General features: G+C 59.3%; 2 protein-coding genes and 1 long non-coding RNA gene across 16 annotated transcripts in view; 2 read left to right on the forward strand and 1 right to left on the reverse strand.

Moving 5' to 3' along the window:
• FCHO1 (FCH and mu domain containing endocytic adaptor 1) overlaps positions 1–6,327 on the forward strand; it is a 28,289-nt gene extending 21,962 nt beyond the window's left edge. For all 14 annotated transcript variants that reach the window (XM_050934322.1, XM_050934323.1, XM_050934326.1 and 11 more), the window contains 9 exons: positions 747–859; positions 1,607–1,712; positions 1,893–2,004; positions 3,359–3,514; positions 3,608–3,740; positions 4,113–4,312; positions 4,824–4,888; positions 5,326–5,490; positions 5,815–6,327. In XM_050934322.1, the coding sequence (XP_050790279.1) occupies positions 747–859; positions 1,607–1,712; positions 1,893–2,004; positions 3,359–3,514; positions 3,608–3,740; positions 4,113–4,312; positions 4,824–4,888; positions 5,326–5,490; positions 5,815–5,837 (1,073 nt within the window). In that variant the 3' untranslated portion in view covers positions 5,838–6,327. The remainder of the gene's footprint in view (positions 1–746; positions 860–1,606; positions 1,713–1,892; positions 2,005–3,358; positions 3,515–3,607; positions 3,741–4,112; positions 4,313–4,823; positions 4,889–5,325; positions 5,491–5,814) is intronic.
• A 5,339-nt stretch (positions 6,328–11,666) lies between these two features.
• Positions 11,667–13,092, reverse strand: LOC127040323 (uncharacterized). The gene is made up of 2 exons (XR_007771421.1): positions 12,990–13,092; positions 11,667–12,427 (listed from the first exon to the last, which is right to left on the reverse strand). It is a non-coding gene; the product is annotated as an uncharacterized LOC127040323 (long non-coding RNA).
• A 19-nt stretch (positions 13,093–13,111) lies between these two features.
• Positions 13,112–25,202, forward strand: B3GNT3 (UDP-GlcNAc:betaGal beta-1,3-N-acetylglucosaminyltransferase 3). Its single transcript, XM_050934343.1, is given in 3 exon segments — positions 13,112–13,158; positions 13,160–13,250; positions 22,197–25,202. Coding segments are annotated over 3 exon segments (1,278 nt in total). The 5' UTR covers positions 13,112–13,126; the 3' UTR covers positions 23,352–25,202.
• The last annotated feature ends 1,285 nt before the right edge of the window (positions 25,203–26,487 follow it).

The following is a 26,487-nucleotide window of genomic DNA, read 5'->3' on the forward strand; positions in this document are numbered from 1 at the left end:
GGCTTCCCACAACAGCTCTGCCGGTGCCCCTTGATCCCACCCTGAAGCCCCCCCATTTCCCAGCTCTGGGCTCCCTCCAGCTCTGCCTGTGCTCCTTGATATAGCCCTGCAGCCCCCTGCTATCCCAGGCCTGGACTGTCTGCCCCCACAGTTCTGCCAGTGCCCCATAGTCCCAAACCATAGCCTCTGCTATCTCAGCTCTGGGCTCCCCCCAGCTCTTCCAGTGCCCCTCGATTCCACTCTGCAGCCCCCCACCCCGATATCCCAGCTCTGGGCTTCCCCCAGCTCTGCCAGTGGCCTTCAATCCAGCCTTGCAGCCCCCCAATATCCCAACTCTGGGCTTCCCACAACAGCTCTGCCGGTGCCCCTCGATCCCACCCTGCAGCCCCCCGATATCCCAGCTCTGGGCTCCCCCCAGCTCTGCTGATGCCCTTCAGTCCTGGCTAGCGCCAGCCCCACTGTTCTCACTCCAGGTCTCTCAGGCCCTGGCCGATCCTACCCTCCTAGTGAGGAGGAAACGTGTCTGTTTAGGTGCCAGGCTGAGTCGCTTGCCCATGTGACCCGGCTCTGGTTCCTGAGCTTCTGGACTGGCCCCTCTGAGTGCCCGGCCCCGGCACTTTGCTGGGGCTCATATTCCTGCCCCTGTGTCCCCCCCACACAGCCACCTCCTGTGTGCCTCACCCCCCCCCATGTTTGTGGGATGGACCTTGCCCCCCATCTCTCACCCCTGCCTTGTACTTCCACAGATCCTCCCCCTGCGCCTGCCCCACTCAGCACCGCCCCCAAGGTGGCCCCCCCACGGCGATCCAGGACAAAGAGGCCCTTGACGGGGCAGGCTGCCTGCAGCCACAGTGACCCGGTGGGTGACGCCCGCTCTGTTTTGGCAGGGAGCCAGGGTGTGTGTGGAGGGATGGGGAAACTGAGGCACAGAGCGAGTAAGTCACTTGTCATCCAGGGAGTCTGGCAGAGCTGGGGTTTGAACCCCGATCACCTGGGTCCCAGCGCAGTGCTCTGCAAGGAACTGGTGTTGCTGACCCTTAGTGGGGGCTGGGGAGCAGAGCTGCAACTCGACCCTGAGCTGGAGCTGGAGTGACGCAGGCGGGAGACTGAGGAATTTTTCAACTTTGTAAAGAGGTGGATTCAGGCTAAAGGCGCCTCCCGGCCCTGCTGCGTCTCAAGGGAAAAACCAGCCATGACCAACCTTGGGTCTCACTGAGACCCCAGAGCAGATGGTAGCTCACGGGGTGGCGGGGGGGAGCTCTCTGCACAGATCCCCTGGGGTGGCTGGTTTCTCCTGCCTGGCGGGAGGCGTATGCTTTCCTGGGGAGTCTAACCGTTAGCGGTGGGAGGAAAGCGAGGTTTCGGCGGTAGCAGGAGACTGGGACCCAGGACTCCTGGGTTCTATTTGCAGTTTAGTCCTGACCCACTGGATGGGCCTGGGCAAGTCCCAGTCTCGTCCCGTGTCTCAGTTTCCCCACCTGTACAATAGGGCTAACGATCCCATTTGGGACCCCAGGCCCTTGGGTTCTCCGGTCCCCTCCTTGCCCTGCTGGTGGGTAAGCCCAGCCCTGGGCTGGAAGGTGAAGTATTGCCCTTCACTTTGCAGTCCCGCTCCCTGAGCCCCTCTCCCCTGTGGAATTCTGGCCCTTCCCACTCCGCTCCGGCCAGCCTGGGCGAGCGCAGCTTCTTCATGGTCTCGCAGGCGGCGCTCGGTACGTACCCCGGGGGCCGCGGGGGACAGCAGGGACTTGCCCTGAGCATTGGGGTGGGGGCAGGGGGTGAACCTGTGGATAGAAGGGAGAGGGTCCAAGCCAGGGGAGGAGAAGGGGAGCTTTGGGCTGGGTTTAATCAGAGGCTCTGGACCTGACCCCACCTCCCCTCCCATTCCCCAGGGCTCTCCCGAGGCCCCAGCCCCGTGGTGCTGGGATCCCAGGATGCACTTCCTGTGGCAACCGCCTTCACTGAGTACATCCATGCCTACTTCAAGGGGCAGGACCCCGACAGGTAAGGTGGGGATGAGGCCCAGCCTCGCTTACAGCCTGGGCTCCCTGAACCCAGGGCTGGTGCGCCCGGCCTAGGGGTGCCCTGGTTATGGAGCGGGGGAAAGAGACAGCTCGGAGGAGTGCCAGGGCTAGATATCTGCCCCCAGATCTCATGGGGCACCAGGGAGGGGGGACAGGGACTCCCTGCCCCTTCCCACAATCCCGCTGGGCACTGGAGGGAGGATCTCCATCTCTCACCCCTCCCCGCCCGTGCTCCCCTGTGGTGCCAAGCTCAGGGCAGAACATTGGGAAGCAGGGCTTGCCCCGCACGGGCTGGGATTCTGTGCTTCGATTTCACCAACCAATGTCTCACGTCCTGTCACTGCCTGTCCCCTGGGGTTCCCTGCTCTGTCTCGCTACCCAGGTGAGATGGTCCCTCCCACTAATAGGCAGGGTCCTCTCAGCCCCAAAGCACCAGTCACTCGCCCCAGGTCAGTTGCACCTGAGATCTGGCACCGATCCCTTGTAGCCAACCTGATCCTAGACTATCTAAAGATTCATTAACTAGGAAGAGGAAATCGATGCGCTATTGACAAGGGTAAAGCAGGCAACAGAGATACATACAAACCAGTTCCAGTTCGGCTTCCAAAAGTAACAGAAGCTTCTATGATAAACAAGCTCCGTGTGTCCTTGGGGGCCAAGCCCTAGAGATCTGTGTCTGCCCAGCAGTCCTTCCCCCCCGGAGCCCAAGCAGCGTAAAAGATCCTATTCCTCCTCATTAGGATTTCCGATTCCTTCCCAGCCTTGTGCTTCGAGCTGCACAGACACAGAGGCACATCTCCTGCCGTGGCTGGGGGAGCCCAGGCAAAACCCTGTATCTTCTGATGTCCCACGCTGGTTGGTCTGGGGTGGGTGGGCAGGCCCAGCCCCCTCCTGTGGGAAGCCGGTATCTTGCACACGGCACTGGTTCTCTCCTGGCCGGCGCTTTGCAGTGACAGAGCAAACATGGGTGACCCAGCCACTTATAACCCTAATCCCCCTCCTGGCCTCCCGAACACGCTGAGCCCGGCCGGGTCCAGCCCTGGATCTGTCAGGGTTTGGGGAGACCTAGGGCCTTGGCATGAGCTGGGACCTGATGGCTGGATCTCCCATCCCCTGCCTCACCCTCGAGACCCAGGGAATTGTGGGAATGGGAAAGATGGGCGATCCAGCCACCCCAGTGCCCTGGGGAACTGGGAGATCCCCTCCCTCCATTCCCACAATCCCCCTGGGGGGTGGGGGGACTGGACTCTCCGCAGGCCGTGAGGTGCTGGGCTCTCCCTGCCCATTGCCGGGGTGGGGGGGCTCCGAGTTAACACCTGGCTCCCCACCCCCAGCTGTCTGGTGAAGATCACGGGCGAGCTCACCATGTCCTTCCCTGCCGGCATCATCCGCGTCTTCAGCGGGAGCCCAGCCCCGCCCGTCCTGAGCTTCCGCCTGCTCAACACGGCGCCCATCGAGCAGTTCCTGCCCAGCGCCGAGCTGCTGTACAGGTACCGGGGTGGGGCCGGCTCGGCCACGGGGGCTTTGCTGGGGCTCTGAGGCTGCGTCCCAGCCTGTCTGACCCGCCCCTTCCCCACCTGCAGTGACCCCTCCCAGAGCGACCCCAGCACCAAGGACTTCTGGCTGAACATGCCGGCGCTGACCGGGCACCTGCAGAAGCAAGCGGAGCAGGCTCCAGCCGCCTCCTACTACAACGTGGCCCTTCTCAAGTACCAGGTGAGGCGCCAGCGGGGACGTCCCGCCCGCTCGGGATCCCCCTATCGCCAAGCAGCGCGGTCAGGACTCCTGGGTTCTCTCCCCAGCTCTGGGAGGGGAGTGGGGTCAAGTGGGTTGTGGTGGGGCTGGGAGCCAGGACTCCTGGGTTCTCTCTGTGGCTCTGGGTGGGGAGTGGGGTCTAGTGGGTTAGAATGGGGGATGGGGGAGACTGGGAGCCAGGACTTCTGGGTTGTCTCTGTGGCTTGGGAAGGAGGAGTCTGGGGGGGCTACGAGCCCAGACTCCTGTGCTCCCCCCCGGGCTCTGAGGGGAACAGAAACTGTTACCTGCCCCCCATTGCTGGCCCCTCTAGCCTCTCTCTGCTCCCCTGGCAGTTCTCCAAGCTGGGCCCAAGCACGGCCCCCCTGCAGCTGGCTGTGCGCTGGGACTGCTCCGCGGCCGCCACCCAGGTCAGCGTGGAGTACGGGTACAATGCCGGTGCCATGGCCGTGCCCAGGCCCCTCACAAACGTCCAGGTGCTGCTGCCTGTGGAGGAGCCGGTCGCCAATGTGCGGCTGCAGCCTGCTGCCAGCTGGTGAGAGCCGGGGATGGGGGAGGAGGCTGCAGGGGCTCAGGCTTGGGGGAAACTCAGGGGGCATGTTGGCTGGGAGGGGCTGGGCAGGAGGCAGCTGGGAGTCCTCGGGGGGAGGAAGGACGGGGTGAGGGTAGGAGGAGCCTGGGGACCCTGGGGTGGAGGAGGGATGAGGGGGAGGCAGGAGGCTGGGAGCCCCAGGGGGTGGGGAAGAGGGGACAGCAGGCGACTGGGGCCCATGGTGGGGGGAGGGATGCGGGGCAGGAGGTGACTGGGAGCCCTGGGGGGGAGGGATGGGGAAGGGGGGACAGGAGGCGACTGGGAGCCCTGGGGGGGGAGGGATGGGGAAGGGGGGACAGGAGGCAGCTGGGGCCCATGGGGAGGGGAGGGACGTGGGGCAGGAGGCGGCCTGAGCCCTGGGGGGGGCAGGGGAGATCAGGTAACGGCTGGCGCTGCATGTGGCCCCAGCCCTCGCCCGGCGGGGTGACGTCCCCTCGTCTCTCTCGCCCCACAGGAACCTGGAGGAGAAGCGGCTGTTGTGGAGGCTGCTGGACGTTCCTGGGGCCTCAGATCGTGGCTGTGAGAGCTCTCGACGTCCCCCGCCGGGTTGAGGGGGGCAGCTGTATCGGGGGGGCGGGAGGGGCGGTCTGAGCCGCCTTCCCTCCAGCGCTGGAGCTGCCAGGGGCTGCGTGAGAGCTGCAAACCCAAGGCCTTTGGCCCTGATGCCCCCAGGCCGTAGTGGCTCCTGGGGGGCATGCAGGGGGCTGGTAATGGGGTATGGCACCTTCTGCTGGGCAGTCGCCAGCTCCTGGTTCTGAACAGGGTTTGCTGGGCAAGCTAAGGGCAAGGGTGGCCGGTGGCTCTTAGCAGCTGTCCTCCTTGCCACCCCCCCTCCCCAGGGTGTATCAGCCCCTCCCCCTCAGCTCAGTGCTCTGGAGTCTGTTCTCCCCTGGGTGGGCAGGGTCTGAACCCTCGGTGAGATCCTGAGCCCCGTCTGTCTCTGCCTCGATCCCCAGGCTGCGGCCACCTCTCCGCCAGCTGGGAGCCCCTCTATGGCCCCAGCAAGCCCAGCCCCGTGGCTGCCCAGTTCACCAGTGAGGGCAGCACCCTGTCGGGCGTGGAGGTGGAGCTGGTGGGCAGTGGGTACAGGATGTCGCTGGTGAAGAAGAGATTCGCCACAGGTAACTGCAGCAGCTGGGCACGTCCCTGGGGAAACGACACTTCCATGTGGAGAACTCCTCCCCCTCCTGTCCATCACTGTGCCTCAGTTTCCCCTCTCATCCTTTGTTTAGATTGGAAGCTTTTTGGAGCCAGGACCTGTCTCTCTACAGTGCCTGGCATGATGTGGCCTGGTCTGGGGTGGGATCGGTAACAAGCTGTAATAACAAATGGATTCCAGAGTGGGGGATATGATCTGAGCACAGGGGAGTGGAGGAGTCTGGGAGGGGAGAGGGGGGGCCTGTCCCTGGTGTCTGTCTCCAACTTTCACTGTTGTTTCCTCCTAGGCATTTATCTGGCTGGCTCCTGACTGGCTGCGCTCGTCCCCCTGTTCATTCCTGGTTTTAAAGCCCCAGCGGCCATTCACTTGTTCAGCCGCTTGCTGCCCCTGGGAGTTTCTCTGCTGTTGGATTTTTAAACACTGGAACAAAGTCAGATCTGGGGGGAGGGGAGTGGGGCTCCGGCCCCTGGCCCATGAGACTGGCCACCACGGGTGGGAGGAGCGATGCTGCTGGGATCATGCTGGGCTGGGGGTCTGGCCCCTGGATGGGACAAGCGGCTCAGAGTTGCACTGGACAGAGAACAGCCCTGCCCGCTATTTGCCTAACTCCTCCCCTGCCCCCCACCGGCCAAGCTGGGGTCTCCGGGCTGTATCTGGGTTGTCCCTTGGTGATGGGATGGTCCAGGGCATTCCACTCTGCCAGCTGCTGGGTGGGGGAGGAAGGGGACTTGGGGGGGGGGGGTTGTCACCCTTTTAATAAACACTTTATTTTCTAATAAAATGCCCTGTCTGCTTCCGCTGCCCCTTTTCTCCATTTCCCTGACGTCCTGCCCTGATCAAGGATGAACCTGCTGCCGGCCTTCCTGTAGCAAGAGGCTGCCGGCGTCGCTGCTAATTAACCGCCTGCCCGTTAGCTGGCAGCGAGTGGCAGCAGAGGCCAGTCTGGCCCAGCCCAGGCCGAGCAGGGTATTTACCTCACCTGAGCAGCTTTACTGAGTGACGACAAGTGCAGCCGGTGCCTGGGGGAAGTAAGGGGACCTGCTTCCTCCCATGCCAGGGATACGCAAGGGAGCCTCTGGGCTGGTTCTAGGATACACCCAAAGAGACTCCCCCCTGGGGACCCGGTCCCCCTCTCTCAGCCCACAGCATCTTGCCCCATGGCTGAAGCCTGAGCTGTGGGAGTGACTTGAGTCCATGCTGAGTGATGGGTTATGGTGGAAGTGGCCTGGAGCCTTGGCTACACAGCTGTTACATGACTCCCTGCCCAACCCTAGCTGAGGTCCCGCAGTGCTCGGGCAACGCTTCTCCAAGTGGCTCTGAACTGCAGGGGCGCAGGCCTCCCTCTTGCCCCAATACCCCGGCCCTGGTGCTGCCCGGCCTCTCCCCTTGCCGGCTCAGGGCTCATGTTTGCCTCTGACCTTCAGGCTGCTCTGCCCGCAGCTGTGCTCTGGGCCATGCCCTGGCTGGAGGGAGATGGTTCTGCTGGAGGGACCCCACCTGGCACCCAGCCTCCCTCCCCCTGCTGGGAGGTGCCCCCGGTCTGTTTCCTGGTGCTGGGCAGGTGGGTCTCGCCAATGGCCCTGACCCCCCAGCTGTGATCCCAAGCCCCTGGATCTGCTGCAGGAGGGAGGGGGCTGGCTGAGCTGCTGCCCCAGTTTCACATTTTGTAAACAGGCTTGCAAGGGCCCTTGCAGCCTACAGCCCCGGCCGGGCCAGTCACAGAAGCTGGGCCCTGCTGCTGCTCTGGGGGAGCCCATCTGCTTTGGGGGGTGCTCCCTGCCCCCCCCCCCGGCAGGGTGAGAGCGAGGAGCCGCACATGGCTCTGCTGGCCTCAGGCCAGCTGCATAGCGCGGACATTGGCTGCACCTGGCCTTTAATGTGGAGTCAGGGGTGGGGGGAGTTCAAAGCACACGAGCCGGTCCCGATTAACGCCAGGGGTAGACAAGGGCTGAGGCCCCGGGGGCAATAGGAGGGGTGAGGAAGGGGACACAGGGCCTTTCCCATCCCGGAGGCGCAGGCTACCCGCTGAGGGGGATGGGGCCTGGGACCTTTTGTCTTGGGGCTGCTCAGCCTCCAGCCTGGCTGTGCCTCGGGCTGGCTGGGAGCCTGGGTAAATGAGAGGGTTTGGGGGGTGGGGAGCTCTGCCCAGTTGTGGGGCTGGCACGACCTGGCAGGCTCAGCCCTGAGTGCCAGGCTCAAAGGGGCCATGGGACCTGAGCTGGGCCTGGGCCAGCCAGGGCTGCTCCTTGCACCACTGTCTAAGGCCATTCCAAGGCTGGGGCACAAGCCCGGAGCAGCCCAGGGCGTTGGCTGCCATTGGGTCAGGTTACACGTCCGGCACGGCAGTGGGCCCAGGAGCAGGGCACCCCATGGCTGCCCGGGGGTCAGAGCAAGCTGGCGGGAGGACACCGCAAGGGCTTGGCTTGGGCTAAGCAACATGGGTGCAGTCGAAGGCGATCGGGACACGTCCTGCTTGGGCCAGCTGGTGGAGTGTGTTGGTGCCGCTAGCAGGTGGCTTTGGGGCCACCTCTATTCTGGGCAAAGGCCATTGCCCGTTCAGTGTCAATCCCCACAATAGCCTCACTGGCACCTTCTCCGCCCCCCAGAATGAGCTGCCGGCCCTGGGTGGGCATTGACCCGGGTTACATGGGCAGGGGTGAGGGCCCTACCTCTTAACTCCGCTGGGGAGCAGGTCGAAGGGCAGAGCCCGGTTACTCCTCCAGCTGCAGAGAAAGCTGCTACCCCCACCCCAGGCTCATGTAACCGACCTACCCGCCCCTTCCTCTCCAGCCCCCCCAGCGGGGATGTGGCCAAGGGCTCTAGTCATCATTTCCTGAGTTGGTGAAAGCGCCTTTCCTGCTGCTGCTGAGCGGAGGTGCAGGTAGGCGTGCCAAGCCAGGGGAGGTGTGTTCATCTCCTTCCATAGGGGACCTGGGGCAGGGCCTGATCCCTCAGCCTTCCCCCGCCCCATGTGCCTGTCCTGCCTTGGCATTTACAGAAAATTCTATGGGGCGGGGGGAGGCAGCGGGGATTGGGGCAGTGAGGGGTCCGGCGTTCGGCAGCTCAAGGGGGTTTCCAGCCTCGGCTGCCCCCCCAAGAATCAAAGCAGCGACGTTCAGTTGTAAAAAGAAACTCCTGGGGCTTTCTTTGAGCAGCCAGGGCAGCAGGTGGGAGCTGTGGGAGGAGTCCTGGGGGGCTGAGAGGGGTGGCCCAGTGCCCTGGCTTTGCCAGCTGCTGCATGGGGAGAGGAAGCAACGCTGCGGAGCAACTGGACCCCTCCGTGATGGTACCCATCCCTGGCTGGTGGGGCGGGGAGTCACTGTGGGAAGCGCCCAAGGGTGGCGAGGGGCCCTGGTGCTGGGATCCGAGTGCGAATCAGCTCGGAGCTGGTGTTATGCTCTGGAGCCGCTCCAGCCCAGCGGGGATGTTCCCAGTGGGCAGTGGATCCTGCAGGGGATGCTGGGTCAGTAGCTGGGTTTGCACCCCCTGACCCAGCCCAGCCAGCTGGCTGAGCCGGGCCCCAGGTGGAGTGAAGGGGAACTAGCCTGGCTCACAATAAACAACCCCCCAGGTCACACTGCCCCACCCTGACTCAGCTGCCCTGGGTGGGCCAGGCTGCCCCAGGCTGGGTAAGCAGGAAGGCAGGTGCCGCCCGCCCTAGGGCTGGGACAACAGAGCTGGCCCCCATGGAAGTAGGCTCAGGTTGTGTCCCCTGGCACAGCCCAGGGCTTGTGGGGTGGCCTCGTCCCATGCGGCCCAAGGCCGGCCCCATTTCATTGCAGGGCAAAGGGCTTCTCTTATGCCCAGCACCAGTCAGTCCCGCCCCACCTGGGCTGGGTCCGGCTGGAGCTGGGCCCTCCAGGGCACAGACTTCCCAGCCTGCTCCTCACCCACACGCCACCTGTTCCTGGCACTAGGGCATGGTACTAAGCAGGGGGGATCTCCAAGCGTTTCTGCTCCAGGGAGGCAGAGGCGTGTTATCCTCCCTCAGCCATTACCAATCACCGGGAGCAGGAACAGCACAAGGGCGTGCGAACAAGCTCCCCAGGCAGGGGGAGGTCTCTGTCATTGGAAGCAGGTGCAGAAGAACCAGTGAAGCACTGGGGAGGGGCAAGGGGGCGGGGCAGCCCCAGCCCTCCTACTGAATGGCTCCTCTGGGGGTTAATTTGTGCAGGGGGGGGAGCGACAGTCACAGAGTGTCTTCTATTGGTTGTGTTAGCAACAAAATAGTAAGCGAGCCCCACTGCTATAGCCTAAGGGGTGTGTTTCTGTGTCAGCCTCAAGGATAAAAGTCATACTACTGCTGCCAGATAATGGAGAGGCTCCTCTTGGCCCTGCGGTAGTGTTTCCTGCTTCTTGCCCCAGTGCTGTGGTTTGCGTGTCAGCTGGGTGTGGTAGTCTGCCCTCTGCAAGGTACGTACCAGCAGGATCAAGCCTGTTTTGCAACCTCTTTGCCCCTGTCAGCTGGGCCGCTCCCGCCCTTGGCAGCATCAGCTTGCTCTAGAGCTATAGCATTCGCTTAGGTGTTTGTTTGCGAAAAGCCAGATTCTTCTAATATAGAGGAATTTCCTCAGCACCTAGAGGCCTCAGAAGGAAGCAGGGTGGTGCCAGGCGCTGCACAAATACATGCTGAGTCCCTGTCCCCCAAAAGTTTACAATCTAAGGAGACCAGTCAGCCAAAGGGTGGGAGGGGAAACTGAAGCACTGCAAGGAGAAGTGGTCACGGAGCAGAAGTGGGAAGAAAGCCCTGCTCGGAGCACCACCCCAGTGCCCTGCCCTGTCCACTGGCCCATGCTACCTCACAGGGCTGAAGCTCCCTTTTGACCATGCTTTGCTCTGAGGCCCTAGGGTTAGCTCCGACCGGGGATCTGCCTGGTGGCACGCATGGGTGAGGCACACCTTGGTGGCACTTTGCCAGCAGCTTCTGCCCCAGCCCCTTCCTGAGGAGCTGGCTGGACTCCTCCTGAGTGGGAGGGGGCAAGCACCTTGATTGCCTCATTAACCTGCAGCGGCCAGGTCCCAGTCACCTGCTGAAGGCAGCCTGCAGGTGAGAGGGGCTGCTCCGTGCCCACAGCAGGCAGATCCTGAGCCAGGCGGCGGTGCTGAAATCATCACTCTGCAGTGAGTAGCTACCCTGGGCTCAGCTGCTGTAGGGGGAGATGGGGGGGCCTTGCAGAAGCAGAGAGGGCTACACAGGAAGATGGGGGGCAGGGGGAGCACTGGAGGGGCTAGGAGGGTTTCCTTGCTATTGTTCCAGACAGCTGCCCTCTTCCGTTTCCAGATAAACGCCTCTTTCCTGGCTTCAAGCTCCAGGCAGTAACAGGCCACTGGGTTTTCCTGCCTGAGCCGGGGGAAGCTCCTTCCTTATGTGGAACAAATGACTTAGCTCCTGTTTCTGATGAACGGAGCCAGGACTGGGGGAGCGTCTTGGGGCAGAAGGGACCCAGGCTGTGCCGGCCCCAAAGAGGCCCGCGACGTAGCAGTGTCCCCTGCAGGTGAACTATGCCCTTGGTGCGGTGGGGATGGAGGACACCCTCTCTTTTGTACTGGGAAGGAACTTGTGTTGGTGGCTGGAGAGACCTGGCCTGAGGTGGCACCAGAGATCATGCCAAGCATTGTGCCCACCATGGGGGATTCCCAGAGTCTGGCTGCTAAGGGACCAGAATGGGAGCTTTGAAAATCCCAGCTGGATAGTGGGGGCTGCAGCGTTTTGGAAATCTGGCCCCATTTGCTGGGTTAGGGGACAGGAGCCAGGCCCCTCTCCGCCCCCCAGCACAGGCTGTGACAAAGCGGTTCTGGTGGGACCCAACCGAGAGTGCTAGTTCAGGACCAATTGCTCAAACAGGGCAGTCACAGCCCAAGGCTGGGGTTTTTCCACCTCTAAGGTAAACCAAACCAGCCAGACAAAGAGGACCCTGGTTTCACCCCACTGGCTAACCACAAGTCACACAAGCAATTTCCTTAGACACTCCAGTCTCCCAGTATCCCCACCAGTCCCACAGGTCCTGGGGAAGAATGGTTATGAAAACCAACACCCCAATGAAAGAAAACCATTCTCTCGATCCCAAAGGACCAAGCCCCAGACCCAGGTCAATACACACATCAGATCTTGCCCACAAATCACGCTGTTGCCAATCCTTCAGAATCTAAAGGTTTATTCATAAAGGGGAAAAAGGTAGAGATGAGAGCTAGAATTGGTTAAATGGAATCAATTCCATACAGTGATGGCAAAGTTCTTAGTTCAGGCTTGTAGCAGTGATGGAGTAAACTGCAGGTTCAAATCAAGTCTCTGGAGAACATCCCCAGCTGGGATGGGTCATCAGTCCCTTGTGTAGAGCTTCAGCTTGTAGCAAAGTCCCTCCAGAGGTAGGAAGCAGGATTGGAGATCAGATGGAGATGAGGCATCAGCCTCAGATAGGCTCTTCCAGGTGTAAGAACACTTCTTTGTTCTTACTGTGGAAAATTACAGCAAAATGGAGTCTGGAGTCACATGGGCAAGTCCCTGCACACCCTGCTGAGTTACAAGGTGTATCTGCCTCCTCTCAATGGGTCAATTGTGTAGCTGATGGTCCTTAATGGGCCATCCAGCAGGCTAGGCAGAGCCAACACCCACCTGTCTTTTTCCCAGAACTACAGCACCAATTTGAAATACAGACAGTATACAGCCAATACTCATAACTTCAACTACAAAATGATACAGACATACAGACAGCATAATCATAACCAGCAACCCAGAACCTGGTCTTAGACACCTTATATGACCCCTTTACATAAGATTTGGTGCCACTACAGGACCTTGGTTGCAATCCATGTTCTATATGGTCCCAGTTTATATCAATAATGTCACACAGGCATCTTCCCCAAACAGCTGCTCCCAGTCGGAGGGAGCTGAGTGCAGGCTGCAAGGGAAGCAGGATGGTGCAGTGGTTACTGCAGTGCACTGGGGATCTAATCTGCTCCAGGCTGCCCTGTGCTGTGGTTCCCCCTCTGTGATGGGCGTTGGGAGGAGAAAGACATCACAGATGGCGAGGCAAGCAGGTACCTCGGAGGCAGGGAGTATACTCCCCCTGCCTTCAATCTATTCAGGGCTGGTTCCCTGCCTTCCCTCCTTGCTGAGAGGAACGCATACCATGATTGGCTGGGAGGCTGGAATAAAACCAGCTGAAGGTTCAGAAAGTCTCCTCTGGGCTGCAGATTTTCGCCCTGTGACAAATGGCCCCACACTTGTTGTTTTCAATGCAGAGCCATCACAACCCACACCCCATATCTACCTGTTCCATGGAGCCGGGTCAGACTTGGTGGAGCTCGGCTGAGTGTGGCCGGCTGGGGATCCATCCCCTTGGTTCCCTGGAGTCTGAACTCCCCAACCCTGGAATCTCTCCTCCCAGTCCCGGTGCATATTTCCTGCAGTTTGTGCTAATTGGCATTAGCTCGTTGCTACAGCCCTCTGCCTGGCCCTACCTCGGGGGCTTCCTGAACTCCTGGCTGTTTCTGAGATTGTGCCAGCAACAGTTTCGGTTTTGTCTCTGCTCCCTCATGCGCCTGGAGCGAAGTGAAATCTGCACTGACCAGGTGGGTGCCCATCCCATGCCGCTCACATGTCTCTGGGTGACACCTCCTGCCTCCCCCCTGCAGCTGTTGCTCCTCTATCTTTTTTTATTTTGTCTTTCCCATCGCCGAGGTCGCACGATTCCCCCAGCGCAGGAGCCGCCAGGCTGTACGGTGAGAGAGGCCCCTTCCTCGGCCTATCGGGAGGCTGAGGTGTGCTCTGAGCCCCAGGCCAGGAGCTAGCAGCCAACATGGGCTTTGGACAAGTCGCTCAGGCCTGCTCCAGAGCTTGGTAAAGGTGTAGTGTAGACAGGCCCCAGGAGTGGGGCTAGAGCCTTGGACAGCCTGGGAGACAGGAGATGGGGACATCCCATTGACCCCAAGGCTGAGTATTAAAGGGTTAAAGAGCTAAGGGCTTTAAGGGATCCAGTGGGGCAGAACCCAGCTGCCCTGAACCAGCCTCCCAGGCAGGGGCAGCCCCTGGGGTAGATCCTGACTTGGTTCTGGGGGCTCAGCCAGGGAAGCAGGAGCGACTCCTAGGCAGACCTAGGCCTGTTGGACCCCCAGCTCACCCAGACAGTTGGGAACCCAGGAATTAGCCGCACCAGTGATGGGGATAAGCAAGAGGCTGGCAGACTCCCAGCTGTCCCCGATGCCCGGCCCACATCCTGGGGGCTGGGCCCGGTGTCAACAGGCTGGCAGGACACCGGCCCCTATTCAGTGACTGCAAAACCACCTGCTGGGACGGTGATCTGACAGCCTTTGGCTTCCAGGCCAGGCCAGCTCAGTTGGCGCTGCTGCAGAGCTGGCTGCCCGGAGTGCTGGCCTGGGGCCTGGGCTGGAGGAGGGGGTGGGGGCATCGTGGGGCAATTCCTGTCCTTTGCGCTGCCAGGGGGTGCAGGGCAGATTCTCTGAGTTCCAGGGAGCTAAGGGCTAAGCCAAAGAGTTGGGTTCGGGGTGGGGGCTCTCTCAGTCCAGTGCTGCCTTGCAGGGGGCCAACCAGGCCTTGGATTGGAAGGAGAGGGAATTCCCATGCCCCATGAGGCTCTGGAGTCAGCAGAGGATTATCTGCTGAGCCAGCCGCTCCCCAACGCTAAGCAGGGGAGGGTGGGATAAGTGTGGGGACAGGAGCCCTCGCAGGAAGGTGCCGTCTCCCTTCTGCGGTGTCCAGGTGTAAGCAGGCTGTTGGCTGACATTTAAAACCCGGGGATTAACTCCCCCACAGCCCCTTGCTGCAAAGAGCAGGGCTGTCCTCTGGCTGAGGCCCGCTCGGCTCTTCCGTTCCACGCCCCAGCGGTCTGGGTTGGATGCAGGGCTCTGTTTCGCTGTGACCCACCCAAGAGGTGGCTGCATTGCATGCCGGGTGAGACCTCTGCCCGGTGCAGCTCTAGTCGTCAAATGAGCACGTTTTCTGCTCTTCATCTTGCTGCTCCAGTGGGCGGCGGTGGCTGCTGAGAGAGGGGAACACAGGCGTGCCAAGGCGCTGGGTTGCAAAGGGGGATTTTGTCGAAGGGCATTTTCCTTGCTTCCACCCACTTCAGAGTCTCCCTCGATCTTGCCACTTCTGCTGCCTGACCCCTCATGCCAGGACTCGCTGCTGGCTTCCATCTGCCCAGGGCATCCCTGAGGCTGAGCCATCCCTGACCAGGACAGGGGACAGGCGTGAGGGGTTTTGTGGTTTGTGCTGGGGGTGTGTGGAGGGAGGAGTTAGCCGTGAGCTGGGACCAGCTAGGTTGGTGCAATCCTGCACAAGGGCTGAGATTCTGCCAGGGACGTAGGCTTCTGTGAGGGCACGTGGCAGCTGGCAGGGAGCATGTGACGCCTTGCAAGAGGCACTTGGCACTCCTTGGCCTCAGGAAGGTCTCATTTGAAGTAACAGCCCGGCTCTGCCTGTCACGGGGCCAGCTTGCTGAAGGAAAGTTTAACTGGTGTTAAGCAAACATCCTAGGAGATTCTTGCTTGCAGCTCTGGCCTTGGGCTCGGCTAATTGGACAGGTGTGCAGCATGCCTCTGGAGAATAACTACACCTAGGAGGGCGCCAGTTGCTGCCAGCGAGTCACAGAGACTTGAGCGACGCAGGGGGATTTGCCAGGCTGGCATCGCCATAGCTACGGGGGGGAGGTGGCCCCTTTCCACTGCTCAGCACGCCCCCAAAGTGTAGCTTTTTGACTGAAGCAGCTGGCGCTGTCTCTCCCGTGTTGAGGTGCTGCTTTCAGCGGCTGGGTGACAGCCCGTCAGAGTTGGCACCCTCCGAGCTGGCATGCGTCTCTACCCCCCGGTGAGGAACGCAGCTTATTACGGTAAGTGGGGCAGTGCGTGGAAAGGCAAAGACAAGCCCCTAGAGATGCTGCATTCCGAGGGCTCCCCCGCAGCTCTGTTCCTGTACTATCGGCCTCTCCCTGTGCCACAGCCCTGCTCCCCACTTCAAGTGACAGTGATCGAAGGGGTGTGTGTGTGTGTGTGTGTGCGTGTGTGTCAATACCCTTCTCCCAGGATTAGCTGTGGGTGGGGGGGAGAATACTCTCAGAGCAGTTGGTTTTGGAGTTAATGGCTTTTTGAGATGTATGGGGCAGCTGCCCCCCCGCCCCCCCCAGCAATTGTCTCCGGCTCTCGGCAGATTCAGGCAGCTGTCACCGTGTCAGTTACTCTCAGAGTGGCTCCAGCTCTGAGCAATTGTCTCAGACTCTCTGCAGGCCTTGCTCCACTGGTTGTGTTTGTGTTTGGAGCTTCTATGGGAACCATGTGGGCTAGAACCGTTTTGTGTTTTAGAGACACAAGGGTGCCTTCCTGAGGCCAATCCTTCCATGGGGATCAGGCCATGTCGATTTCACACAATCCAGTGAAACATTTCCACAGATGGTGATTGAAGTTCTGCTTCAGAGCAGTGCTGCTGGAGAAGGTGGGGGGGGGCGTTAGGGTGGTTCCCTTTGGCTATCTTGACATGTGACTGTGACAATTTGTGTGTGAATGGCTACGAAGCTGGAACTTATTGATTCTCAACATTAGATAATTGTCTGAGCCGCCGGGAGATTCTCACAAATGTGAAAATTTCAATTGATGATTTAAAAAAAAAAGCTTAAAAATGAACACCGCTCTTCTCAGTCAGCATGTGAAAAACCAAACGCCGCCACACCCTATCCCAGGGGCTGTTGTCCAGCGGGGGCAGAGGGGAGGGGCAGGAATGGGAGGTTTGAGGGACCCAGACCTAGGCTCGCAGGAAGCAGCCAGTGGCAGCCGCAGGGATGAATGCAGACCCCCAAACGAGACGGCGTCCATGTTCCTTAGTCATTCTGCTCCTTTCAGGATGACGCCAGAGAATCCCCTTTTTCCCAATCAGAACTGCCCCCGAAATCCTCTTACAGGCAGAAGGCGGGGCTGGGCCAAATGGGAGTGATGCACGTGGCAGCGTGATGGGAAAGTGAGCTAGTGTGGAACACTAGGGTAAGGTGATACCATTGCAAACCACAGAGAGCCCAGGGAGTGGCTCTAACCCACCTGCTATTAGACGTGGCACGTTGAGACGTGGGACCCTTGTGCCCCATGGGTACAGCCAGGGAATGCCTGGAGAGGCTGCTAACAATGGCAGAGTAGTGTGGGCAGAGGACCAGGCTCCCCACAAACCTGCCCCAAGGGGACCTGGTCAGGTGCCTCCCCTGTCTCCCTGGGCTGGGCAGCCTGCTCCCAGCTGCAGTGTGAGCGAAGCAGACTGTAGATCCCAGTGAAACCCTTCGTCCCACTAGGAGCAGACTGGGGGGAAAGTGACATCTGTGTGGGAACCGCCTCAAGGAAACTGCCTCCTTGGCCCGGTGGGGACTGGCAACGCAGGCGCCTTATTGGCATCCTGGAGATAAGCGCTGGGGCATGCAAGGCCTTGGAACAGGAGCAGCCATTGTCCTTGGGTGCCGTGTGTGCGTGCGCTGCACCCAGGGACCTGACCATGCTGCCCCCTGGGGGCTGCCCCTGGGCCTGCAGCCCTGCCGCTAGCCAGAGCTCGAGGGGAGAGAGGACAAGACCGAGCACTGCCAGGAAGCCGCGGGGGCTGCCAACACTTGGGAGAGCCACCCGAGGATGCCAGGATCAGCTCAGCTTCCCCTGAGGGCGACCTGGGCAGGTGGCACCTGTGTCTGCATAGTGCCTGGCCCAGGGTAGCCCCCTGGCCATGCTGGGAGGTTAGCGAGAAGTGGCTCCCACAGGCAGGCAGAGGCCCGGGAGCTGGGACCGAGCAGCAGTCTGTGTGCTGGGGAACAGCTGGGCCGGGACACCCCCATGGTGTGGCCATGAAAATGAGAAAGAAAAACCCCTTGAGGGGAGGAGATTTTCCCTTTCACTTTTGTGCTTTGAAAAGATGAAAATTGTCGCTAAAACTGTTTTAATTTGGGGATTTTCTTTTAGTGTTAAAAAATAACCCAAGAATATACAAAATGTTTTTTGAAAACTGATTTTTTTTTAATTTCTAGATTTTGGGGGTGGGGGGAAGAGAAGAGGAATGAGAAAATGTTGAGGGATATGGGGAGGAAACCCCCAAATAGTTTTACCATTTCCCTAGACGATCTGGAACTTCTGGGGCAAGCTGGGAGCAACTTTTTTTTCAACAAACAATTAAATTCACCAAAAATACATTTTTCCGCCCCCCACTCCGCCCGAGCACTGGAACTATTTGCAAATTTGGGTTGACTTCAGCGAATAGCTTCAGCTAAAAAAAATTCCTAAAGACATCAAAACTGTTTCATCCATTTTGAAACGAAACCTTTCAAGTTTTTCTTTGGCGACGGTGTGTCATTTAGAACAGTTGCAAACTGAAACCAAAAAAAACAAGGGAAAAAACACCCCTCCCCACCCCCGAATTATTTTGTAACAAGCAAAATGTTTCATTTGACTTAAAACAAACAAATATTTGGTGAGGGGGAAAAAAACAGCCAAATTCAGCTTGGGTTCAAACTGAACCAGTTCGTTCTTTTTCAGTTTGTCCCTTCCCCCCAACTGACAGATCAGTTCACTTGGTTCTGCTTCTGGGAGGAAGTGTGAAGTCTGGTGGGAGGCCAGTGGCCAGGACTCCTGGGTTCTGTTCCCGCTACTGACTGTGACCTGTGGGCAAATCTTTTCCCATGGCTGTAGCATGGGGCTAAAAGTGGCTCCTTCCCGGGGGGCGGGGGGGGTGGCATTGAGAGGGTTAATTTGCTAAGTCTGTAACCTGCAGTGAGATCCACAGATGGCAGATACAGCAGCAATGGAGTTTACTGCAGATCTGATTGCTGGTTTTCTTTAGACGCTCTGCCAATGTCCACAATCTGCTATTCAGGGCCACGTTGCTGGGTGTTGGCAAGCTCTACAAACATGGACTAAACCTTGCGAACTCCCGGGAAGCCGAGGTGGGTTACCAAGCAGGCTGAGGCCCAGAGCGAGTGGGGTTTTGTGTAGTTTTTTTTTTTTTTTTTGCTGAGGCTGCGCAGTGAAATGGGATTAGAACGCCAGGCTCCCAGCCTGCTGCTTCCCCCACTAGGCAGTGCTGTCTCTGGTGTTTCTATGAGGCGGCGTGTGCATTCCAGAGCTCTATCTGGGGCTCTGCTAGGGACTGCTCTATAAATAGGTGCATGCTGCCACCGTGGTGCGGGGACCCGAGGCAGAGCCTGCCGTCCAAGGAGACCAGGCAGACCAAGGAAGGATGATTACCCGGTTGTACCCGGGGGGGAACTAAAGTGCAGGCTTTGTCTTTGCTGACCCCAAAGTTCTCTGCGAGAGAGCAAGCAGGGGTAGCTCTGTCCCTGTGAAATGCTGCTGGAGACAGGGTTCGTATGGTGCGTGCAGCTTGGGAGCATGAGGCCAGCTCCCTGCGCCCTTGCTCCCCTTGCAGTGACGCCAAATGCCCTGTTTCCATTGTGGCTTTGCAGCGATGTGGTCGAGTGAGTCAATTTATCCCTTGGTTAAAAAATGCACCTTTCTGTAGCGACCTACCCACTGAGCGAACCCCTCGGCACCTCATTCAGCCTCTTAGTAAAGGCCACCTCCTTTGTCAGTAGGCTTTGGGTGCACAGAAGGTGGCCTGGGGCTAGCGTGCTAGTGTCTATGTGTGCGCATAGGCCATGGAGCGGGGGGTGGGGGCACTTTGCCTGTGGCCTGACCAGTGTTTAGCATGTCCATGAGATAGGGTAGCCACCCAGCCGGTTTTGGACTGGCGGGGCTGGTTTTAGACTGGCCTGCCTGGTGTTTGTACTCTCTTGGCAGCCTAGAGATGTCATTTGCGGGCAGGGTTTTTTGGCGGGTACCCGTGCAGCTGCAAGCACAGAGATCGGGCGAGTAGGGCCAGCACCAAGATCCTGCTCTGCCAGCACAGCGGGCTGGGTCCTCACCTGCCAAAACCAGGGCAGCTCCTCTCCGTTCCAGGGCCGGCTGGGAAGTGGGCAGACCTGTCACCCAAGGGGTAAAGTGAGGGAGGGACGGCAGAGGGGCTTCCTCGAGAAGTGAGATCCCAGGAGGGGGATAGGTGCAGGGGTTACTGGGCCATGGAGGATGAGGCTGCTGGTGGCGGGGGAGGGGGGCGGGGGAGGTGAGACACCTGCAGCTGCCCCTCCCCCCCTTCTGATGGTGTCTGATGGTGGGAGAAGGAGGAAGCTGATTCAGAAAGGAAAAAGTCTACATGTACAACTGTGTGTGTGGGGGGCAGGGAGTGTGATAAACTGGGAATGTTCTTGATGTTTGCTCTGAATACTGTGTTGGTGCCTCAGTGTCCCCTGTGCAGTTCTTAAGTATCCAGGTGGTGGAATAAGGGTGTGTGATTGCTGCAGAGCAAAGGGCCAGTGCACCTAAATGCCTGGCACTCTGTCTCCTGGCAACTGATGGCCTGGGCCCCTCCCCTGCAAAGGTGCCAGCTGAAGGTGTTGGAGACAAAGAGATCAGATGACCTCCTGGCCCGGGAAAGGAGCTGAGCAGAGAGGAGGGGCTGGAGGGGTTGTTAGTCTGCAGCTGGCTGGGGACGAGGAGTGAAGTGCAGACATGGGGGTCTGGCTCACTGCCCCCCAGAATGGACCCGGCCGAGGGGTCCAGTTCGCTGTATCTACAAGCTCTGTTTTAGACCCTGTTCCTGTCATCAAATAAACCTCTGTGTTACTGGCTGGCTGAGAGTCACGTCTGACTGCAAAGTGGGGATGCAGGACCCTGTCGCTTCCCGAGGACCCCGCCTGGGTGGGCTCGCTGTGGGAAGCGCACGGAGGGGCAGAGGATGCTGAATGCTCCAAGGAGAGACCCAGGAGGTGAAGCCGTGTGAGCTTCTTGCCCTGAACAAGTCTGCTCCAAGGTAGAGGAGGCTCCCCAGAGTCCCGCCTGGCTTTGTGGGGAGCAGTTCCAAAGCATCTCCCGGAGACTCCGTGACAGGGAGTGTTTGGGGAAGAACGCACAAAGCGCACGACCACACACATGAAAGGCGGCCGACAGTGCCAATTTAAAATCTTTCAATGCAGCGCAAGCTGGGCTCTGGCCCAGGCTGATGAGGGACACACCAGGAGCTGCTTTGACCAAAGCACCTTCCCCAAAAGCCTTGCTGTGGTTGGCATTTGCTGCAGCCTTTTAAACCTTAAAACCGAGAAGAGCCTGGACTGTGTCTGCTGCCACTGATCAGTTGTGTTTTGTTTTTAAATCCCTGGAGAGCTCTCCCCTGAATGTCTGGTCATCCCTCGAAGCAGTACCAGGCCTCTGTTGTGTGCAGGAGAAATGAAACTCTTTCATCCCGCTTCCTCCTCCCCATTTTCAGTCAGAAACGGGCAGGTAAAGCCAGTTTTGCTCTGGGTAGGCTCACAAATCCTCCTATGCTGGTGGTGACTGTGATGGGTGGCGTCCCTGTGGGAGAAGCAGCAGCGTCACCGGTTTTCTCAGCTGCAGGGATGGGAGAGGGAATGAATTCCTGGCTTTTCCTGGCTTTGGGGCTAGTGTCCCAAAGTGACTGGAGCCCCAGACAGGCATCCTCTGGACCCGAGCTAAGTGGAGCTGAGCCTGCCTCAACCCACCAGGTAGCTCGTTGACCATGCTGCAGTCCTTGTGGGGCACCTTGCTTCTGCAGGGTTCCCCCTGACTGCAGTGGGGGAGACACAAGGAGGCTGATCCGACGCAAGCAGGTCTCTCCGTTGAGCTCATTGGCCTTCCTGGCTGACCCTAAGTGTCTGTTGGGTGCTGAGGGGCAAGCTGCTGCCAGAGCCCCGTGCGGTCTAGGGAGCAAAGGATCCTAGGGTGCTAGAATGCCAGGTTCCCATGCCAATGCCTGGCAGTAACCAGGCTGGTGGGGACACCTTGCATCCCCTGTGATGTCCAGTGCCTGACGGGTGTGTGTCTGTGCTTACAGTATGAATGGAGGGTGGAGTCTGAGGTGTGTGCGTCTGCACTGTTGCCTGCTATTGGGTGGAACCGGAATGCCTAGACTGTGTGTCATAGGGCCTATACTGCTTCATGGAGCTTCTCGCTTAGATTAGGTGGGAGGAGGAGCTGCCTTCTGCCCCCGGTGTTGCTGAGACATTCTGCATGGTGCCCTGGTGGGCAGCACAGTATCAGTCATGACATCCAGGGTGTGCAATACATTTTTCCCCAAGTGTGTTGGGAATCTGATTTCCAAATCCTTGCAGCAATGGAGCAACGTCTAATTCCTGGCACTTACTGTGAGAGACTCTCCTAAGCTGATTGACGGGGGCGGTGGGAAGGGGAAAAGCCCCGAACTGGTGTTCGTGCAGTTGGCTTTTCTCAACCTGCCCATCTACCCCTCGAATAAGCTGCAGAGAAGTACCAGTCAGGGGCTGTTGCTGGGAAGCAGGTGGGGATGCCAGGCTGCAGGGGATGCCAGGCTGGATTTAGCAGCCAGCCTTTCCATCAGTGACGGTGGTTGCTTGGCACCCCTGAAAATCTGGCTGCTTCAAATCAGATGCCTAAAAATGGCTTTTGGAGTCGAGCTTTGGGGCCAGGGTTCTAACCAAGGGGAGAGGAGTGGAGAGAAGAGCCCAGGGGATGCAGGGCAGCCGGCTCAGGCAGCTGGAGCTGCAGAGGAGGAGGCCCTTGCGCCCCCCAGCAGGGCAGGGATGGGGCGAATGGTTGGAGGTGCAGCTGTGTGTTGGTTCTCAGCTCCCATCTCTGTCTCTCTTGCAGAGGAAGATGCTGTCCCGCCGGGGCTGCAAGCCTGAGGTCCTCATCCTGACCATGGTGGGGATCGGCGGCCTACTCTTCCTGCTCATGACCAACAAGGGCGAGCACGTGATGAAGCCTGCCACGAAAGTCAGCAGTACCAGCCCCCCGCCCAACATCCCCACAACCCCGTGGCACGGCCCTGAGTGCAAGGAGAGCTCCTCGGTCACTAATATCTCCGGCTTCGCTGACCTGCCTGGCCACATCCAGGACTTCTTGCGCTACAAGCATTGCAAGGAGTTCCCCCAGCTGCTGGACGCCCCCGACAAGTGCAGGGGGGCTGAGGGCTCCCCGGGGGTCTTCCTCCTCCTGGCCATCAAGTCGTCGCCCGGGAATTATGAGCGGCGGGAGATCATCCGCAAGACTTGGGGGGAGGAGAGGACATACCAAGGGGTCCGTATCCGCAGGCTCTTCCTCGTCGGGGAGGTGAGGGATGCACGGGAGGCTTGGAAGCTGAACCAGCTGCTGCGGCTGGAGGCGGCGGAGCATGGGGACGTGCTGCAGTGGGCGTTCCTGGACAGCTTCTTCAACCTGACCCTCAAGCAGGTGCTGTTCTACAGCTGGCTGGAGGCCCACTGCCCTGGCACTCGCTTCCTCCTCAACGGGGACGACGATGTCTTCGTCAACACGGACAACATAGTGAACTACCTGCTGGGCTTGCGGGGGGCCAACGATGGCGACGGGCACCTCTACGTGGGGCAGCTCATCGCCAACGTGGGTCCCATCCGCGAGAAGTGGAGCAAGTACTACGTGCCCGAGCAGGTCTCTGCCACCAGCTCCTACCCACCCTACTGCGCGGGTGGCGGGGTGCTCATGTCCGGCTTCACCGCCCGCGCCATCTACAAGGAGTCGTTGGGCATCGAGCTCTTCCCCATAGACGATGTCTATCTGGGTATGTGCCTGCAGAAAGCCGGGCTGGCCCCAGCCTCCCACATGGGCATCCGGACCGTGGGTGTCAGGGTGCCTTCCTCCAAGCTGGAGTCCTTTGATCCCTGCTACTACAAGGAGCTGCTGCTGGTGCACCGCTTCGTGCCCTACGAGATGCTAGTGATGTGGCAGGCCATTCACGAGCCGGACCTGCGTTGCGGGAAGAAACTGCAGGTCTATCAGAGCATTTGAGGGGACCCTGGAATCCGAGGGGGGGGCACCGGGGAGGGATGTAATGCCAGGTTGTAGGTGCTAGGGCATCAGCGGGTGATGCCACCCATCTAGGTCTTCGCTGCTGTGCCCCGAATGCTCCAGACCAGTCACCTCTTTCTTGCTCTTGATGCCTATTCCAGGAAGTCCCGGCTCCAAGGGGCGGGACTTCCAGGAATGAGCCTCAGCAGGACTTACTGTTCTATTGGCTAACATGCATGGAGTGCACAGAGAGACTGGACGGCTCACTGGCTTCTGGTCCTGTTCCAACTAGTTTGGCTCATTTGCCATTCTTGGGATGCCAGAAGCTTTTCCCGCAGCTCCTCCCTTCCCCGTGGCTGCGATAAGCATTCTGAGCTGGGTAGGGATCCCTTTGCAGTGATCCCCTGGGGGTGGCTACCTCCAAGAAGGCAACTACCAGAAAGCCACCAGACCGGAGTGGAGGGGGGAATTTCTGCCTCCTTGACTAATGGGCACATTGCCACCTGGGTGCCCAAATCCTGGGCAGGCTTGGCCAATGCCCAGATCTTGGCCTGGACGCTGTGTCTCTGGGGCCGAAGGTCCAAACACAGCAGGAAGTGGGCAGGGTGTCTGGCGTGAGGAGCTTGGCTCGGGGTCCTAGGCCCAGCCCCTGGTTCACCGCCGGCCCTAAGAGCAGGAGGTGGGCGTCATGCACGTCCCTGCTCCAGAGCTCGGGGGCCAGATGTTCCCCAGCGTAGCCAGCTGTGGCCCTGTAAAATCAATGGAGTCGTGCCTAGCGAGCGCTGGGTGAATTTGGCTCTGGGGCTACGATGCAGAAGCAGACAGTACGAGGGGGACAAGTTGGGTGTTCTCAGCTGGGCCCGCAGGGGCTCTCTGGCTCCTGCAGCTCCAGCCCTGTCCCTTGCTGCTAACGGTCTGGTTGGTGGATATATTAACTGGCAGGGCTGGTGCTTCCAGCTGCTCAAAACAGCCGAGAGAAGCAGTGTCTGCTCCCCACCCGCCCCTGCTCCTTGGGAGTTGGTTTGCCCTATGGACTAGGCTGGCAGGGGATGGAGGGGGAGAGGAACTAGATTCAAGGGCATGTGTACAGCTGCCTCCCTTCTCTCCCAGCGCCTGTCTGTGCAGATATTCCAGTGACGTGTGTGGACTTTGCTCAAGGACAGGACAGGAATCTGCCTGGGGGCTTGGACGCTGCCTCACCCGTCCATTCGGTAGCAGGACCCCCACTGAGAAGCACCAGGAGCTGGGCCCTACCCAGCTGGCTTTGGGGCCCACCGTCCTGCACTGAATCAGCGCTAGAGACTTGGGCTGTAAAACTGCATCTCTGCTGGCAGGGGAGGGAGCAAACGGAGGCCTCTCTTCAGCTCCGGCTCAGCTGTGTCCTGACTTTACTAATAACCCGCCCCCCCACTCCTCCCAGGGCACAGTCGTATGGCACCAAGGGCTGATTTCCAAAGTGCTGCCCTGTCCCTGAGAATGCGGCCTCCTGCATGTTCCCAAGCCCCTTGCAGGACACGGTTGATCTGAATGGGGGCCTTTGAATTCAGGCCTGTGGCTTGGTTCATGTAGGACTTGGCACGGCCAGATGGGCATGGGGGGTTTGGCAGAGGCCCAGTCTACAACCCTCCCTGGAAGTGCCCAAGAAGAGGGCAAACCCGAGATCTGAATTGCTGTTAAACTCAACCCACTGGCAATTTCTGTTGCTCAATCAAGAAAGGTATCAGGGTGCGGCATCACAGCCTTGCACCTCTCTAAACCTGTCTGCTGCATCTCCCTGGCTCTGACAAACTGCTGCTGAGACTTTGCCAGTTAATTGTTTTATGAGATAACAAGCCCAAAGTTTCCAAGCTCCCTGGCCTCTTTGTCTTATGTTTCAAACCAGCTCCACCTTGCATTCAAATGCACGCTCCCTCCACCCTGAACCTGCCACATCAATCGTTCAATTTCACGCATAGTGCTGAGGTGGAGTCAGGAACTGCGCAGGTTAGATCTGCTGCTGAGAGAACACATCCATCCCCTCCCCAGCCTGCAGTTCGAAAAAACCCAAACCAACAAAAACTAGAAGTGGCAGGAACCTGAAGATCTGGTTCTATTTTCAGCACATGTTCTGGCAAGAGCTCATCTCCCCTCCCCGCTTGGGGCGGAATGTTCTTGCCACCCCACCCCAGTTGGCATTTGTGGAATTGCTCAGGACTCTGCAACCCAGACGTGGGGGGCAAAGCCATCCGCTCACAAACCTGGGCGTGCAAAGGCCTGACCCTCCCTGACGAGGGTGGGGGCGGGGGTTTCACAGAATCATAGACTTTAAGGTCAGAAGGGACCATTATGATAATTATGTCTGACCTCCTGCACAATGCAGGCCACAGAATCTCACCCACCCACTCCCACAACAAACCTGTGTCTGAGCCATTGAAGTCCTCAAATCGTGGTTTAAAGACTTCAAGGTGCAGAAAATCTTCCAGCGAGTGAACTGTGCCCCAGGCTTGCAGAGGACGGTGAAAAACCTCCAGGGCTTCTGCCAATCTGCCGTGGAGGAAAATTCCTTCCCCACCCCAAATATGGCGATCGGTTAAACCCTGAGCCTGTGGGCAAGACTCACCAGCCAGCACCCAGGAAAGAATTCTCTGCAGTAACTCAGATCCCATCCCCTCTAACATCCCATCACAGACCACTGGGCGTATTTACCGCTAATAGTCAAAGACTAATTAATTGCCAAAATTAGCTTATCCCAACATCTCATCCCCTAGCTCTGAGGCGTAGCTGTGTGGCCTCATGTCAGCAAAGCATTTAGTCATGGGCGTCCGGCTCCCTCCTGCTGCGGTCAAGTCTGTCAGCTCGCGCTGGTGTCACAGCCAGGGTTGTGGCTGGGCAATCAGTATTTCCTCACCAGCAGTTGGAGAAAGCTATTGCAATTGGCCGTGTCCTGGGCTGGAGCTGCCTGTGCTGCGCAGGGCCACCCGGGGGGCAAGTGAGGCAAGTTGCCCCGGGCCCCCGGAGCATCTTCTGTGGCACTTCGGCAGCAAGTCCCGGGGCAGAAGGACCCCCCCCGCCACAGTGCCAGGTCTTTGGCGGCAATTCAGAGGTAGGGGGGTCCTTTTGCTCTGGGACTCGCCGCTGAAGTGCCCTGAAGACTGCG

This window comes from Gopherus flavomarginatus, chromosome 24, assembly GCF_025201925.1.
Source record: "Gopherus flavomarginatus isolate rGopFla2 chromosome 24, rGopFla2.mat.asm, whole genome shotgun sequence".
NCBI lineage: Eukaryota > Metazoa > Chordata > Testudines > Testudinidae > Gopherus > Gopherus flavomarginatus.